At 42.9% G+C, this 17,290-nt stretch overlaps 1 protein-coding gene and 1 long non-coding RNA gene across 60 annotated transcripts in view; both read right to left on the bottom strand.

Annotated features, from left to right (window-relative positions):
- ATP11B (ATPase phospholipid transporting 11B (putative)) overlaps window positions 1-2,630 on the bottom strand; it is a 143,458-nt gene extending 140,828 nt beyond the window's left edge. For all 50 annotated transcript variants that reach the window (XR_002337765.2, XR_014824398.1, XR_014824406.1 and 47 more), the window contains exon 1: window positions 2,331-2,630. Coding sequence is in view for 15 of the 50 variants with exons in the window: in XM_021069876.2 (XP_020925535.1) it covers window positions 2,331-2,357 (27 nt within the window). In the remaining 35 variants the exon portion in view is untranslated. The remainder of the gene's footprint in view (window positions 1-2,330) is intronic.
- A 3,452-nt stretch (window positions 2,631-6,082) lies between these two features.
- The window catches only part of LOC106508004 (uncharacterized), a 98,522-nt gene continuing 87,314 nt past the window's right edge, over window positions 6,083-17,290 (bottom strand). For 4 of the 10 annotated variants that reach the window (XR_014824413.1, XR_014824416.1, XR_014824410.1 and 1 more), the window contains 3 exons: window positions 15,983-16,065; window positions 11,358-11,653; window positions 6,083-9,241 (listed from right to left, as the gene is read on the bottom strand). This is a non-coding gene — a long non-coding RNA (uncharacterized LOC106508004). Of the gene's footprint in view, window positions 9,242-11,105; window positions 11,654-12,181; window positions 12,291-15,982; window positions 16,066-17,290 lie in introns of those variants that run through there. The other 6 variants (XR_001304490.3, XR_002337763.2, XR_014824411.1 and 3 more) reach the window with 4 other exon arrangements.

Below are 17,290 nucleotides of genomic sequence, written 5' to 3'. Positions count from 1 at the left end.
CCTACTGCTAAAAGACTCAATCCATTGAGCAAATGAAAATATGATTTAAACTAGACTTTGAATTGAATTAACTCCTGGTATAGTAACTAGAATGGCTGTTTATAACTGGAATAATAAAACTGTGTATCCACTATCCTTAGTGTATGACTTAAGTGACTGCACAAACTTAATCAGAGAGACAAAGTCCTACATGGGCACAGGTCTGATTACTTACTTGGAAGATCTGATAACTTAAAAGTAAAACCAGTGAGGTGAGCAACTAATGTCAGAGATGGCATTCTTTATGCAAAGCAACTTGTTCAACTTGTTAACCACTCCATAAGGCAGTAGTCTTGTAAATTAACCACACAACTTCCTTCCCTTCCTTTCAGCTGTGCTCAGTTGAAGCCATTTTAAAAACATTACCACACTGCCTACGCTGAAGATGAGACTGGTTATACAACCAGAATTTTATTCAGGCTAACAAAAATATCTAACACTGAGAACTGTAGTCTTAATCTACTAGGAAAAAAAAAAACCAAACTTTGAGACTCACTTTAAAAATGATCTTCCTGAGTTCCCGTCGTGGCACAGTGGTTAACGAATCCGACTAGGAACCATGAGGTTGCGGGTTCGATCCCTGCCCTTGCTCAGTGGGTTAACGATCTGGCGTTGCCGTGAGCTGTGGTGTAGGTTGCAGACGCGGCTCGGATCCCGCGTTGCTGTGGCTCTGGCGTAGGCCGGTTTAGACCCCTAGCCTGGGAACCTCCATATGCCGTGGGAGCGGCCCAAGAAATAGCAAAAAGACAAAACAAACAAACAAAAACAAAACAAACAAACAAACAAAAACGGGAGCGGCCCAAGAAATAGCAAAAAGACAAAAAAAAAAAAAAAAAAAAAAAGATCTTCCTAGCACGCAAAAATATCAAACAAGCCTTCCACACATGAAGATGGGAAAACCAAAAGCATGAGATCAGACCCATAATAATTAACATCTGAGAGTCAAGTTACCCAGCTGTGGCTTACTGCAAAGAAGCTGAAGTATTACAACAATATGGTATTATAATGGCATCATTAGCTTGGTTTCCTAATAAGGCATATATCTGAATTCACAATTACCTAAAAATAGAGAGCTAGCATTTGTCTGAGGGAGTGGCAGGCAACAGTAGTTTTATTTATAAGATTTTTTTGGAGAATGATTCCCACAGCAAAATGAATTAACACAAGGCTGGCTCTGAAACCGCATACATTAGTCTAAACGTAAAAATGTTCTGGAGCAGGCAAATAGAGGTATCAATGCTTTAGTCCCACAAAATCTTTACAGTCCCATGAAAATCATTTTTGCCTCACTGCCTTTTGAATTAGTAAATGAGAACACCGATCGTAGAAGCATTTAATTACTAATGCGATTTAGAAATTAAGCATCAACCAGTAACAGACCTCAACATGGAGACAAGGCTAGGCTTCTTCAGCCAGGAGCAATTTCTGTCCTAATTGTCACTGATGCCTTACTGCTGTATTTTGAGGGCTGTAGTTGCCAGGAGGCAAGAAATTTTTCTCTGTGAATTAATTCTGAGAAAGGTGGCACTTTTTATATGCCTTAAATCACCCTTTTCTAAGAGTCTATTTTTCTACAAATGTTCCATAAAACTGAAAAGTTAAGCACTGGTTCCCAACCGGTCTTCTCCAAACCGCCTGGAGGAGAACGGAAAAAAGTAAGGTTTGCCTTCCAAGTTTCACTTGGGGTTGGGTGAGGACAAGGTATAAAGGAAAACAGTCCTTCATAACTACCGTACTTATCTTCTAAACTAGACAGGGTGTTGGAAAATTCTTTCTTTCCCTCACCCAGACGTTGGGTAACATTTTCGTTGAGAGTGGTTAGACTAGATAAGCTACCCTCCTTTAGGCAACCTTGAAAACAGTGAGAAGGGGCTGAAGACAAGTCCTTCCCCTCCACTCAAACGCGTCCCAAATTGCTAGAGGCAGGAAACACAAACCTCTTTTCTCTCCCCAAGACCTACTCTCTTTCCGTTCCCTCGCCCTAGTTCCTCAGGAGGTCGCCGACCACCCCCGGCCCCGCTTCTGGCCGCAGCCGCCCATAAAAGGCGAGGAGGAGGTAGTAACCGAGAAGTGCGGGCAGCAAGCAGCCGCCTCCCGCCTCAGCCTCGGCAGCCCGGGCTCGGAGGCAAGACGCGTGCCGGGGCTGCGCGCGGCTTCGCCGGCTCCGGGACCCGCGCCCGCCTCCGCCGCGGCCTAGCCGGGAGCCCGCGCCGCCGGCCCGTCCCCGCCACCCGGGCCCGAGAGGCCGAGCAGGATCGAGCGTCCGGGAGCTGAGGGACAGAGGCACCTACCAACTGCTGTCGAATCCAGCGCCACATGCCCCCGCCGTCGCCTTCCCGGTCCCGCGGGACTGGGGGTCCGAGGTGCTGCAAGTGGAGGCCGACGAGCCAGAGGGGGAAGTAGTAGAGCCCCTCTGGCTGAAGTTCCGCTCGACGCCGCCGCCACCACCTCACTCCCCGCGCCGGGGCCGCATCTTGCCGTGCCGGCCCCGAGGTCCTACAGGCGCGGCCCCGGCGCCGCCCCCACCCGGCGCAGCCGAGCCTGCTGCCGAGCCGCAGCCACCTTCATTATTGACCGTTGTCACCCGAAGCACCGCCACAACCCCACCCCCGGCCCCGGGCCCCACCCGGGCCCGCCCCCGGCGCCCCGGCCCGCCCCGGATGTGACGAAAGGGATTGCGCGAACCGAGGGGCCCGGCGCGCCTCGCAGCCGTCAGGGAGCGGGGCTCGGCTGCATGGGCGGGGCTGGCGGAGAGGGCGGGGTTCCGAAGCGGAGTTGGAGCTCTGCCCCCCACCCCCTTATTTCAAGGGTAGGATTAAGTCGCGTCTGAGTGTCAGTCTACCAAACGGGCGGTTCTGGCTGACTGCTACGTTTCTACCTCCTGTTGCAGGTCTGTTTCTGCCTTCTTTGCTTCCCCCAGTCGCCCAATGCGCATACGCGCAATCTGGAGTGTAGCGACTGAAAGTTAATCCCCGGAGGTCTTCAGTTGCGGTTCAGTTAAATTACCAAAGTCTTTGCCTCTATGCAGCTCTTTTTAGCAAACGACTGAACTGGGGCTAGAGGAACAGTGATCACCTTTAAGTGATTTTGAAAGGAGATGCAACTTCTTTGTGCCTGGCCCAGTGTAGGACCAGTGTTTCCCAGACAATGGACGAGATATTCTGTCTTGCAAGTGCCAAATTGAATAGATTAGGGAGAAAAATACTTTCTGAGGGAAGGTAGTTGTTTACTGTTAATTGCCAAACTCCTGCAATCAAAAACACCCCATAAGTAGCAAGACCTAGGTAAGATAAGGGTGTGGCTAAATAGCAGTAGGAAGCAGCTGGAGCAAGGCCTTGACCTAGAAGGTTGAAATGAAGCTCCAGGTCTGGCTTTGTTCAAAAGCAGGCTCCTATACAACTTGAGTGTTACTGTATGCCTAGTGTGTGCAGCATTTTGCTGAATTAAAACACACTTTGGGGGAGTTCCCATCACAGCTCAGCTGAAACAAAGCTGACTAGCATACCTGAGACCGCAGGTTCGATTCCCGGCATTGCTCAGTGGTTAAGGATCCGGCTGCCCTGAGCTGTGGTATAGGTCCCAGAGGTGGCTCAGATCCTGGAGTTGCTGTGGCTGTGGTGTAGGCTGGCAGCTGTAGCTTCGTTTGGACCCCTAGCCTGGGAATCTCCATTTGCTTCGGGTGCAGCCCTAAAAAGACAAACAAAAACAAAAACAGAAACAAAAAAACCACACTTCACCATTCAACACATGAGAGTTTTGTTTTTGTTTTTGTTTTTTTTAATTGCATTAAGCAAAAACAGAAATCTAAAGATTAGCAGAGCTGGGCAAGTCTTTTGGTTTCAGTAGACATTCTTTATTATATAATGATTATCTAGCACCACAAATAGAGCCTTTCCTTAAGGGTATTTATGATCTGTAAAATCAGAATTAGAATTTTACATTATGGAGTTCCCGTCGTGGCGCAGTGGTTAACGAATCCGACTGGGAACCATGAGGTTGTGGGTTCGGTCCCTGCCCTTGCTCAGTGGGTTAACGATCCGGCGTTGCCGTGAGCTGTGGTGTAGGTTGCAGACGCGGCTCGGATCCCGAGTTGCTGTGGCTCTGGCATAGGCTGGCAGCTACAGCTCCGATTAGACCCCTAGCCTGGGAACCTCCATATGCCGCAGAGGGGCCCAAGAAATGGCAGAAAAAAAAAAAGAAACAAAAAAAAGAATTTTACATTATAAGTAACCCAACTTACCAAATTTAGCTAGATAAAAAGTAATCTTGTTTTTGTTCTTATGACTGAAACTTGCTTTATAACCCTAAAAAGAAATCTGAGATACATTTACTTTTCTGTAATAGTGATAAAACATTACTACCATTCATGGATCATTTATGTGTTCAAGGTCCTGTAATAAGGTCTTGCAATAAGGTCTTGCATGGTCTAATTCCATCAGTCCTTTGAATTTTTTTTGTTTTTCTGTCTTTCCAGGGGCACACCCACGGCACATGGAGGTTCCCAGGCTAGGGGTCTAATTGGAGTTGTTGCTGCCAGCCTACACCACAGCTCACAGCAACGCCAGATCCTTAACCTACTGAGGGAGGCCAGGGATCAAATCCATAACCTCATAGTTCCTAGTCAGATTTGTTAACCACTGCGCCACAAGGGGAACTCCACAAATGCAGCTTTTAAGATGAGCCCCTTCTCTCTAGGGAGAGTTTATAATCTAGTTAGAAAGAGAAGTTGCAGAGAGGAATCTGCAAGTTAAATAACAGTCCAAGGTAGTTTGAAATTAAGAACTATACTGGAGTTCCCATCGTGGTGCAGTGGTTAACGAATCCGACTAGGAACCATGAGGTTTCGGGTTCGATCCCTGGCCTTGCTCAGTGGGTTGGGGATCCGGCGTTGCCCTGAGCTGTGGTGTGGGTCAAGGACGCGGCTTGGATCCTGCGTTGCTGTGGCTCTGGCGTGGGCTGGCAGCTACAGCTCTGATTCGACCCCTAGCCTGGGAACCTCCATATGCCGCGGGAGTGGCCCAAGAAATGGCAAAAAGACAGGAAAAAAAAAAAAGAGAGAAAAAAAACATCTTGGACCATCAGTAGAAAGCATAGACTATGTGCTTGTGAAGTTCAAAATTCTAGCTCTTGTTTTATGTAGTTCAGGAATATCAAAGTGATATAAAACAAGGTATACTGAATGATTTCAGTAGATCCTAAGCTATGCATTAAGATCTACCATCCTTTAGACTCAGGACAGTTTGTTGTGTGCCTTTCAGAAACGTTCAGTCTGATTTGAGGACGGTGAGCCTTGCCAACCTGTTGCCTTATTTTTACATTGATGGAGGCATCAGATGGGCCCTGGAATCTGCTCTCATTTTAATTATTCATTTATTTTTAAAATCTATTTCTATGGCCTCACCTGTGGCATATGGAAGTTGCCGGACCAGAAATTGAATCTGAGCCACAGCTGTAGGAACTCCAGATCCTTTAACCCACTGTGCAGGGCTGGGGATTAAACCCAGCCTCCCCAGTGACCTGAGACACTGCAGTCAGACTCTTAACCCACTGTACCACAGCAGGAACTCCTGCTCTCATTTTTTTAAGGGTAGCTTTCTACTTTCTCAAAATAATAAATCTAGTAGATTATAAATCATTATGCTCAAAAAGTAGTTTCCAGAGTTCCCGCTGTAGTGCAGTGGGTTAATGATCTGCTTTGTCTCTGTGGTATTTCTGTTGGATCCCGGCTCCATGCAGTGGTTAAGAATCCCATGTTGCTGCAGCTGTGGCATAGGTCCCTGGCCTGGGAACTTCCATATGCTGTGGTTGGGGCTGAAAAAGGGGGGAGGGGAAAAGGCAATTTTCTTCTGGAGTTCCCTTGTGGTGGTCAAGGGTCCAGCATTGTCACTACAGTTGCAGGATTGCTGCTGTGGCATGAGTTTGATCCCTGGTCCAGGAACCTCTACATGCTGTGGGCAAGGCCAAAAATAAAAGTAGTATCCTTCTGGTTAACTATCATTCCAGAATTTCCAGACCAGTAGGCAAAGAAAACAGACTTTTCCGGTATTGACCAGGACTGCATATTTTATCATCTTGTACAGAAATTCACTGGGAACAATATCACATTACATATTTGCAACTTTTCTTAAAAATTTCTCAAATAGGAGTTCCCATTGTGGCTTAGTGGTAACCAACCCTACTAGTATCCATGAGGACCCAGGTTTAATCCCTGGCCTTGCTCAGTAGGTTAAGGATCCAGCACTGCCATGAGCTGTGGTGTAGGTCACAGATGATGCTCAGATCCCAAGTTGCTGTGGCTGTGGCATAGGCCAGCAGCTACAGCTCCAATTTGACCCTATCCCCTAGCCTGGGAACTTCCATATGCCATGGGCAGGGCCCTAAAAAAACCAAAAAACAAAAACAAAAATTTCTCAAACAGATGTCAGTTATGGACTAAGTTATATGAACCCAGTTTCAATTTCTGGCTATTTATGCCTATACAGAACTGAAACTTAAAGGCACGGTGAGAGTTAGGGCCCATAAAAATGATCTCTTTCTTGAAAAGTCCAAGTATGTAAAGCATAAATATGTTCTGAACTGTACGCTTAAAAATGGTTACGATGATAAATTTTGTATGTGTATTTTACCACAATTTAAAAAATGGAAAAAAAAAAAAGATTGCACAGGGAGGTGTTAACAGCTGCTTCATAGATTTTCAAGGCCAAACCATCACAGTCGTGTTCAATGGAAAAATCTTGGCATTTGCCCTTTTATCTGTATTAGAATAGATCCAAAATTCTTTTCTGAGGAGGACTTTGGCTTAGCTAACAAATATTTCCTCAGTTCCCCTCTGTTTCCTTAAATTTATAAAACCATGCTAACCCTATCCCCAATTCTGCCGAATACTAATGGAAATGAATATGCCCTAAATTGCCAGCACACCTGTCTGCTTTGTGATATTATCAGAAATGCTTAACTGGGAGAAGTAAAGTTAATGGAAGTTTCCTGAGAACTATGCATTCTCTTTCAGTGATATAAATTTTATCTTTTGATTAAAGAAAAATGATCTTGGAGTTCCCATCGTAGCTCAGAGGTTAACGAATCCGACTAGGAACTATGAGGTTGTGGATTTGATCCCTGGCCTCGCTCAGTGGGTTAAGGATCCGGTATTGTCATGAGCTGTGGTGTAGGTTCAAGACGTGGTTTGGATCCTGCAATGCTGTGGCTGTGGTATAGGCTGGTGACTACAGCTCCGATTAGATCCCTAGCCTGGGAACCTCCATATGCCATGGGAAGCAGCCCTAAAAAAGGCAAAAAGAAAAAAGAAAGAAAGAAAGAAAGAAAGGAAGGAAGAAAGAAAAATGATCTGAAATCTGTCTTTAGATAGTTTTGTTTTGGCTCCTGCTGTGGTTACTTTCATTGAACTGTAGCTTAGGCTCATGCGAGCAGCCTAAATCTAGAGATGTGAGAGTAGCAGGCTCAGAACCCCAGGACAGCTTTGGCTGTGGAAGTGCAGCTGAGAACACTGCTTACTCATCACACTATGTTCTTCTGATGAAAGCCTGCAGAAATTCATTACCACAAATGAGTCTGCTTCTCTTGAGCAACTCACTTTGTTTTATAACCTTCTGAACATTTTTTTGGCCCTACCTGTGGCATGTGGAAGTTCCCGGGCCAGGGACCAACCTGTGCCACAGCAGCGACCCGAGCCACTGCAGTGGCAACACCAGATCCTTAACCTGCTGTGCCACAGGGAACTATCTGAGCATTTTGAATTATGTAATTGAATGTGCTTCCTGCTATCATTGTGTTGGTACTTTAAAAATTGCTTATATATGGTAAGTGCCCAGACTCTACAGTGTACATTTTGTGAATTACTTTTACCCTGACTTCTTATTTTGTCTACTCTTAATTTCCCTTTGACTGGGTTACTTCACCTCCTTTATACTTTATTATACCTTGTGTATTTTGTTAAGCCATTTCAATCTTTTCTGAATAGAAGGAATAAAGGAAACTATAAGACAATCATTCACTATTATAAGTCATAAAGATTAGTTTTAAGATGAGATAACAATGAGCCCCAAATAATCTAAAAAATATGTGACTTCCTTTATCTCCACCACAGTTACATATTGCATTTTCACTACTTTACAATGAGTGTAGATGTTAATTTGTATAAGTAAGAAATTAACTGGAAAGAAACAAAACAATGAGTAAAGGCTGAAGTCAGGTTAGGCAGTATGTGAAAGGGGAAAAAAATGTGAGCAAGAAGAAAATATGCTGAGTCAAAGAGAAATCAAGAACTGTGTTCGTTAAGGTTGCAAGAAGTAGAATGGGTTAAGTTGTGTATTGAGAAATACTAATTCAAAGAGACTTCTGTATGGGAAACAGGAAGAAAGTAGCTACTTGTTCAAGGGGTTTTTAGTAATTGCTTACCACTAAGGAAGGGTGTGGGAGATTCACAGTAATAACAGCAAGAGCATATTTGTTGTCAAAGAACAGGTGAGGGAGGAGTGGGGCAGAATCCTGGATAACAAGTATAAAGCCTTTTGCTGCCTTTGTGCTCAGGGAGGCTGAGAAGAAGGGCTCTGGGATGGACCGAGGTCAGTGGTTGGGTTAGGGGAGATAGGATGTGAAGGCAGAAACAGAAGGCAGCCAGGAGAAACCGGACTTGTTAGGGAGCCAGGTGAGAGGAAGATCTCAACTGGAGAGAGCTTGAGACCTGGCAGTGGACCTACAAGAACCCTGAGAAGGAGGTCCTTAGGTAACCTAGAGACTGGCACATAGTATGTGTTCAGAAATTTTTGTGTTACGTAAATAAAACTGTGCCAAACTGAAACTGTATCTGTTACTGTGATTACCCACCAGCCTGTGGTTAATATCCCGACTTGGCTCTCCTAGGAAGATGGCCATTTGTTGTGTATGTGTGACATGATCTGGATGAGTCAGCCTTTGGAAATGACTTTCTACAGAGGAGAGGAGAGTGATGAATGGGGCTGTGGTCTCATTGGGTCTTTTGAGTCATTTCACACTTCTGCATGTACCTCTGTTTGGAAATCTCTTCTGATATCCTCTATCTTCTTACTTGACGAATTCTTCTTCATCATTTAAGTCTTGGCTTAAAAGTTACCCTTCAGAAAAGGTCAGCTCCCCTTTCAAAGTTGGGTTAAGACATTTATAAACCCAAAGTACTTAAAAGATCCTAGTGGCTGCTCCTTCCCACCTAAGTATAAATTCAAACACACACAAAAAAGAGTGAAACATTAATCTTTTTTTTGAAATGACATACAACAAAATATGTACATATCCCAAAGAACTTTTTAGATTCTCTCTCTCTTTGCCCACACTCAAGGCATATGAAAGTTCCTAGGCCAGGGATCAAATCCGAGCCACAGCTGTGACCCACACTGCAGCTGCAGCAATGCAAGATCATTAACCCACTGAGCCACAACAGGAACTCCTCTAGATTTTCTTCTGATTCCAGTTATCTCCCTGTCTCTCTCACCCACATGCTGCCCTGGTCTCTCTCTTTTTTCTTGAGCTTCGGCAGGAGCCCCAAGCAAGTGCCAAGTCAGCTGTTCAGGTAGTTCTACACTCTCTCCATTAAGCATTCCTGGTGCCCCATACCTCTCCAGGTACTCTGCACACTGGTAGTCATGTAATTGTTTCCTGTATCTGTTTAATGTCTGTCTTCCTTCCCTATGACACTGTATTCTTCTGTAGGGCAGTGTCTCAGTTTGTGAAGTTCAAGAGCTCAAATATTTGTTTGCTTGCCCAGCTATTCTATAAAATGTAAACAGCTTTTAAGTGACTAATGAAGAAATCAGAGAATCTTCTAGAGTGGTAAATTGGACTTTTATGAGTAAAAAGGGGATAAAAAAGATTTACTTGGTAAGAAAATAGAGGTATTTTCTTCTATAGTACTGATTTACTCAAAGACTTTACAGACTATTTAATGTTGCTGTTCTGGTGAGGTAGATTCATTTCCTCTGGATAATTCCTAGTCAAATATATCATAAATCTGTCCGTACAGTCAATATATTATTGATAGTTTTAGAAGACTCATCCATAAAGTCTTATTAAGGGCTTTCCTATTCTGGTCCAGATGCTACATTCTAGCTCTTTCCCCCCACCCTCATTTTTTGTCTTTTTTTTTTTTTTTTTTGTCTTTTTAGGGCTGCACCCAAGGCACATGGAGGTTCCCAGGCTAGGGGTCTAATCAGAGCTGTAGCCGCCGGCCTACACCACAGCCACAGCAACACGGGATCCGAGCCATGCCTGCGACCTATACCACAGCTCACGGCAACGCCAGATCCTTAACCCACTGAGCAAGGCCAGGGATCGAACGTGCAACCTCATGATTCCTAGTCAGATTCCTTTCTGCTACACCATGACTGGAACTCCATCCACCGTCATTTTTTTTGTCCAGTTATAAAAATGTTTTTTGGGCATTAAGCAAATGCTAGACATTGTGCTCGGTGCCTGGGCTTACATTCCCACAGACCTTGTACTCAAGGAGTTCATAGTTTAAGGCCCGGGTGCTGTTTTAGAACTAAGTTATTAACAGGGACACAATCTTGGAGTTCCCGTCATGGTGCAACAGAAATGAATCCGACTAGGAACCATGAGGTTTCGGGTTCGATCGCTGGCCTAGCTCAGTGGGTTAAGGATCTGGTGTTGCCCTGAGCTGTGGTGTAGGTTGCAGACGAGGCTTGGATCCCGCGTTGCTGTGGCTGTGGTGTAGGCCGGCGGCTACAGCTCCAATTAGACCCCTAGCCTGGGAACCTCCATGTGCTGCAGGTGTGGCCCTAAAATAGCAAAAAAAAAAAAAAAAAGAAAAAGAAAAAAAAGGCCCTCCCAATCACAACAGGAAAGGTAAAAAAACTTTTCAAACGCATACGTATGTATATGATTTCCTCTGTATTATTTTATATATGTTGTTTTTACTAATGTACCTGCACATAAAGGTGTAAATCTAATTTAACCTTGAATAATATAATCATGTGACTTCTAATGAATAGGCCTTACTCTAACTTAGTAATTAATGACAATTTCAATGTCTGAATGCTCCACAAGTTGCACTAGAATTATGAATGGCATCTTGTTTTTACTTTATTGAATTGTTTTGATATGTCAGACAATAAAATGAAACTTTTCTCCTGTGTTAATTAATTAAAGATTATATTTGGAGAAATGCCAGTTTTTAGGTTGCATACATCAGTTTTAGCTCCATCTGTTGTGTTGTATCAAGTTGCTACTTAAACTCTGATACAGTACTCCATTTGCAGTTTTGATATTGTCTCCATTATCTTTCCTAAAATGAATACTCCATCACTGACCTCTAAACTTGCTCTTATGCTCCTCAGCATCAGGGTGGGTGTGCTGGTCCAGAACCAGAAAGAACTTCTTCTTATTTGAGGCCAGATCACGGACACACGAGCATCTCAGGGTCTTAACAGTTCTTATAGGGGCTCTTTGTAGAATGTGTAGATGGAATTTGTCTCCAATTGAAACCTTGGAGTCTCTTCTTCCTGGATTTCCTTTCTTCCTCTTGACCTCTCTGCCTTTTCCAAGAATCTCAGTTCAAGCTTCTCCATGCCGCATGAGTCCAAGGAGATGCATCACTAAATCCAACCTGGGAGAATACCAGAAAGTACTTGCATTCTTCAAAGTAGGCATTTGCTGCTATTGATACCTGCTTTAACAAAACCTTGATGCTTTACTAATTTTAACATTAATATTTATTTAATATTATTAGTAATTGTCAATAATTACCAGAAGTGAGCAAATACAGCCTGCTCTTTAATTCCTCTTTATTCATCTGTCTCAGATGTCAATGGATTAAATGTTAAACTGAGAGTAAAGGTATGTTTAATAAGATTAAATTTTGCTACTTATAGACTGATGCAGTTTAACCATGATGCAATAATTACACTATTAAACACTATACATTCAAGTAATAGAGAAGTTTTTTTCATAACAAATTTAATAATAAATGAGGAGATGTCCTCAATATGGTGCTCAGAGGAAATAATTGTGGAGTAAAGATATCTTTGTGAATACACAGTGCCGAGGGGCTCAAAGTGTGTTATTTCCTTATATTTCTTTCTATAGCAGTATCATCTCTGGGAGTAATATAAGATCTTCAATATCTTGCTCTTACCTATCTTTCTTCTCAGCATCCACAAATAGTTTCGGCTATCTTCTCTGCAAGCGATTGCCTTTGTTTCATCATTCAGATAGAGTGAGCCTTTTGAAAGCTCATGAATCAACTGAAGCCAGAAAATTATGTATCACACTGTATATTTAATAATGCTGTGCAATCTGATTATTGTCAGTACAGTTTGTAAAAATTATCTGTTTAAAGAGAGTTTACGTGATAACATTTGTTCTCTCAGGATCACTTGCATGAAAAAAAAATCCCTTTAATGCTATAACAGAACTCATGGTATAATATTGATTAATTTGTAATGCAAATTAGCTTTGAGCTTACTATCAAAATGTGGGGGAAAACTTAACTCAAAACTGGCTCAGTGGTTAACGAATCCGACTAGGAACCATGAGGTTGTGGATTTGATCCCTCGCCTCGCTCAGTGGGTCAAAGATCCGGTGTTGCTGCGAGTTGTGGTGTAGGTCGCAGACGAGTCTCGGATCCCGCGTTGCTGTGGCTCTGGTGTAGGCCAGTGGCTACAGCTCCGATTCGACCCCTAGCCTGGGAACCTCTGTGTGCTGAGAGAGCCGCCCCAGAAAAGACAAAAACAAACAAACAAAAAAAAAAAACAAAACTGGAAGTAAGGAGTTCTCTTGTGGCACAGAGGGTTAAGGACCAACATTGTCACTGCCATGGCTCAGGTCACTGCTGTGGCGTAGGTTTGATCCCTGGCCCAGGAACTTCCATATGCTAGGATTATGGCCAAAAAAAAACAAAAACAAAAACCCTGAAAGTAAGACTCTCACTTCTGGCCCTGGGCTTCCTTAGGTGGTTGATGCTTTCAGATATAATTCCCTCATAGCAGTGCTGAGGATTGCTATGCTGTGGAGTAAAGAAAATAATCTGTGGACCTTTATTATTGTACCTGAAATAAAGTTGTGAAGAAGAAAGTAATTTTAATTTTAGTTGTAGGCAAGTTCAACAGAACTTCACTTTACCTCACCGACATTTTCTAAACCACTAGACCACTAACTGTTCACTCGAGACTTTAAGGTCATTGTAAAATGAGATGGCAGTTTGGTAATTAATTGATTTAATATTGAGTGCCAAGGCACAATTGAGGCTCAAAACCCACAAGCCCCAAGTCCATTAAATTATCCTGTCTTGAAGGTCCACCTTAGGAAAAATAAGCAGGTGATTTTAACATAGCTATTTCATTTTATATAACCACAGTCTGAGGAAATATTAAATTGTGTAGTCTGAGGAAGCTTTCAGAATACTCAAGATGTGAGCTGATGGGGAATTCCCATTGTGGTTCAGTGGTAACAAACACGACTAGTATCCATGTGGATGCGTGTTTGATCTGTGGCCCCATTTGGTGGGTTAAGGATCCGGCGATGCCACAAGCTGTGGTGTAGGGCGCAGATGCCGCTCAGATCCTGCATTGCTGTGGCTGTTATGTAGGCTGGCAGCTGCAGCTCTGATTTGATCCCTAGCTCAGGAACTTCCATATGCCTCAGGTTCGGCCCTAAAAAGCTCAAAACAAAACAAAAGTAGATGTGAGCTGATATAGTTCATTAAGGAAAAATCATTACCTGCTTGTTAATTTAGCCAAAAATATGATTTGTCTTAATATAAACTCCCATATATGAAAAAATATATACCATTGGATTTTAAATGATCAGTAACAGTTAAGATGCAAGTTGCTTCATAAATGCTAGAATTGGAGTTCCCGTTGTGGTGCAGTAGAAGCAAATCTGACTAGGAACCATGAGGTTGCAGGTTTGATCCCTGGCCTTGCTCATTGGGTTAAGGATCTGGTGTTGGCATGAGCTGTGGTGTAGGTCACAGACGTGGCTTGGATCTGGCGTGGCTGTGGCTGTGGTGTAGGCCAGCAGCTGTAGTTCTGATTCAACCTCTAGCCTGGGAACCTCCACATGCGGCCCTAGAAAGCAAAAAAAAAAAAAAAAGGAATACTAGAATTAATTATTTTGATACTTTGTTTATATTGTGCCTTCTCTGGATTTAGTCAGATACAATTCAATTTATAAATTTTACTTTCTTTTGCATTCTTTGACAATCTAGGTATATTCCCAAACTATAACATGTTTTACAGAAGTTACTCTTTGTTTTTCTTAAAATAGTTCTCTAGTTTTCATATCATTTCCCATAATCTTACACCATGAATACAATAATCATTTAGGAGCTAGAAAATCTGTGATATATGCAATATTTGCTTGGTCCTGATTGGTCTTTTAATCCACTGTATTCAATTTAAAGATTCAACCTAATCAAGCATTCTAAGTTACAAAGTAACATTTTGTATACGTTTAAACTATGTTTACTTTTATATAATTTTAATGTCCAAAATCCAAACACCAAATGTTGAAAACTCCTGGCATTACATTATATTTTGCTTCTCTACTTCTGTGTCTCATCTGTTATGTCTGTCTTTCCATTTCTTTCTTTCTTTTTTTTTTTTTTTTTTTTTTGTCCTTTTAGGGCCACACCTGTGCCATGTGGAAGTTCCCAGGCTAGGCATGGAATTGGAGCTGTAGCCGCTGGCCTACATCACAGCCATACCTCTCCGAGCCGCATCTGTGACCTATACCACAGCTCACAGTAACACTGGATCCTTAACCCACTGAGCAAGTCCAGGGATTGAACCTGCGTTCTCATGGATACTACTCAGATTTGTTTCCGATGAGGCATGATGAGAACTCCTCTCTCCATTTCTGATAAAAAGTTAGCCTCCAATTTTGCATACATAAATGACCAGGTCACTTACACAACCCCATCCTTAGTATTAAAGGAAATTCAGATGCTATTTCTGGAGAGTTATGTATCTTTTAAAGGCTATTATTTAACAGCCATATGTGAATAAAAAAGTCTGCCAACTGCAACATTCACTTTTTTTTTTTTTTTTTTTTGGCTGCTCTCATGTCGTGTGGAAGTTCCCAGGCCAGGGAATGAACCTGTGCCACAGCAGTGACAATGCCAGATCCTTAACCTGTTAGATCAACAGAGAACTCATAAAAGTTCACTTTTATTTAACAAAATGCAATAAGCTTCCCAGGATTGGCTATATCCCTGACCCCTGTGTCAAAGCAGGAAACTTTGATTAAGGGAAAAGCAGAAAGCTCCCAGATGTTGTGAGAGAAGCAGTACAGTTAACCCATATGTAGCATGTGAAGGAAGAATAAGAGGGAAGACCTTTGAAAAGTAAACATGTGTGGCATCTGGGGCAGGGCCAAGAAGGTTTCTTAATGGAGGCCCAGGTCTGGCTCTTTTTCTGGGACAGCAGCAGCATGTGCCTATCTCTTCCTGGTCCATTCAGGTTTGCAGTTTGGCTTTGGCTCTATCTGAACCCTGTGGGACCAGTGGAGGTGTCAGCCTGCAGCGGCACTAAGCAACCTCACCCCAGAGCACCAGCCAGGAGGAGATGCCCGCCTATTCTCACTCTCGGGTTCTGAGAAACACCTGGAGCTCTCAGGCTGGGTGTGGCCACACAGCCATCTGGTCATGGTTAGCCCTGGGACTTACCCTAGCATTTAGGAATGGATGCAGCCCGCCCCACCGTCACCTATCCACAGGTTCAAGGTGGCTGCAGGCAGGATCTGTGCTCAGAAAGTTGCAGGAACACACCTGAAGCTAGATCTATTCCTTTCCATTCCACCCAGGGAAGTCAGGAGCAGCCAAAGTAGAGCTACTGTGGTTGCTGAGGACTGCAGCAAGGAAGAGTGGAAATCGCTTGGGACCCTGATGGGAGACAGAAGGGACTTGGAAGGGGAGGGCTGAATCACTAGCACTTACCCCAGAGAGGCCCTGAGCTGGTGGCGATGATTGTGTGATCCTCATTTATTTGCACTGCTTTTTCCCCCTGGGAATCTGAGAATCTGTGTTTAAAAAAAAAAAAAAAAAAAAAAAAGTCATCCAAGTTGTGGGAAGTACTGTTGTCTTTAGGGCCACACTCCAAGAATAAATCGTCCATTCATACAGTCACAAAAATACTCCTAGAATGTTGAGTTTGCCTCCTTATTCTTTGTGAGAAACCATCAAACATGCACAAGAGCAGCCATCATTTCAACATATATTGGTTGAGGGCCTACTATGTGCTAGGAGCTGTATTTGCTACCACAGAGATCAAGTGAGGTAGGACAAGTGAAGACAGAAAAGCAAGTTAACTTCTGGATGTCACATCCACCATTCTGTTTACATTCTGCAGCTGACCTGGAGGATGCTGTGCTTGCTAGTAAGAGTATAGACAATTTGGAATGGAAAAAGTTTGCCTGACACTCACCAGTGCAGAGGGGATTACCTGGGGAAAACTTGGAGAATGTTTTATTAATATTTTGAAGTTGATCAGATTGGGGATGTTCACTTCAGCAAACACCCCCAAAAGACTGACATATGAAATCAGAAAGGTATTTTATTAATTTACAATGAGAAATAAAACCTTCAGGGATCAAAAGGCCCATTATTTGATTTTTCTTCCTCTTATTCTCTGAATGGAAACCCCATAATAAGCCAGATGATCAGAAGATACCTTGTGGAGCATAGGCTTAGAAGAGGAAGTACTTATAAGAGACTTATATTTAATGGCATTATGTTAAGATAGCCCAATGCATGCATTTCTGCTCTAAGAAAATACCTACCAGGCAGACCAGATACTAAGTAGAAGCTGGCTGAGTTCTCTTTCCTCAAGACATAAATTAACTGGGCTCTACCAATGTTTACACTGTGAATCTCCTTTTCCTATCTCTTGCGGCAGACTAGGTCTCACTACCATTCTTAACCTTCACTCTATTAATCAGGTAGCAGGCTATTTTGTTTCTTTCTTTAAGGCGCATTTCAGTGTTGACTTTTGTTTTAAAATCCAGAGGGCAATCTCTCTCATTTTTCGACTATCTCCTTATGGAATGAATTACTACTTATGAGTGATTACTAAAATCTTAGCTAGTAATCATTTTCAGTTTTACATTAGTTTCAGAAATGGAAGAAAGCATAGAAATAGAGTGCATCGTTAACAAGCTAGGTTTAAAATTAAGGTTTCCTAATGTCTAGTCCTTTGATAAATTCACTAGTTTTTGAAAGTTAATTACATGTTGTTATTAATCTTTT

Source organism: Sus scrofa, chromosome 13 (genome assembly GCF_054392235.1).
Source record: "Sus scrofa isolate SSC_HxYL_T2T_F1_AM1 chromosome 13, Sscrofa_HxYL_maternal_Yorkshire_Landrace_v2.0, whole genome shotgun sequence".
NCBI lineage: Eukaryota > Metazoa > Chordata > Mammalia > Artiodactyla > Suidae > Sus > Sus scrofa.
The sequence above is the reverse complement of the archived record's forward strand: the minus strand, read 5'-3'. Positions and strand labels throughout refer to the sequence as shown.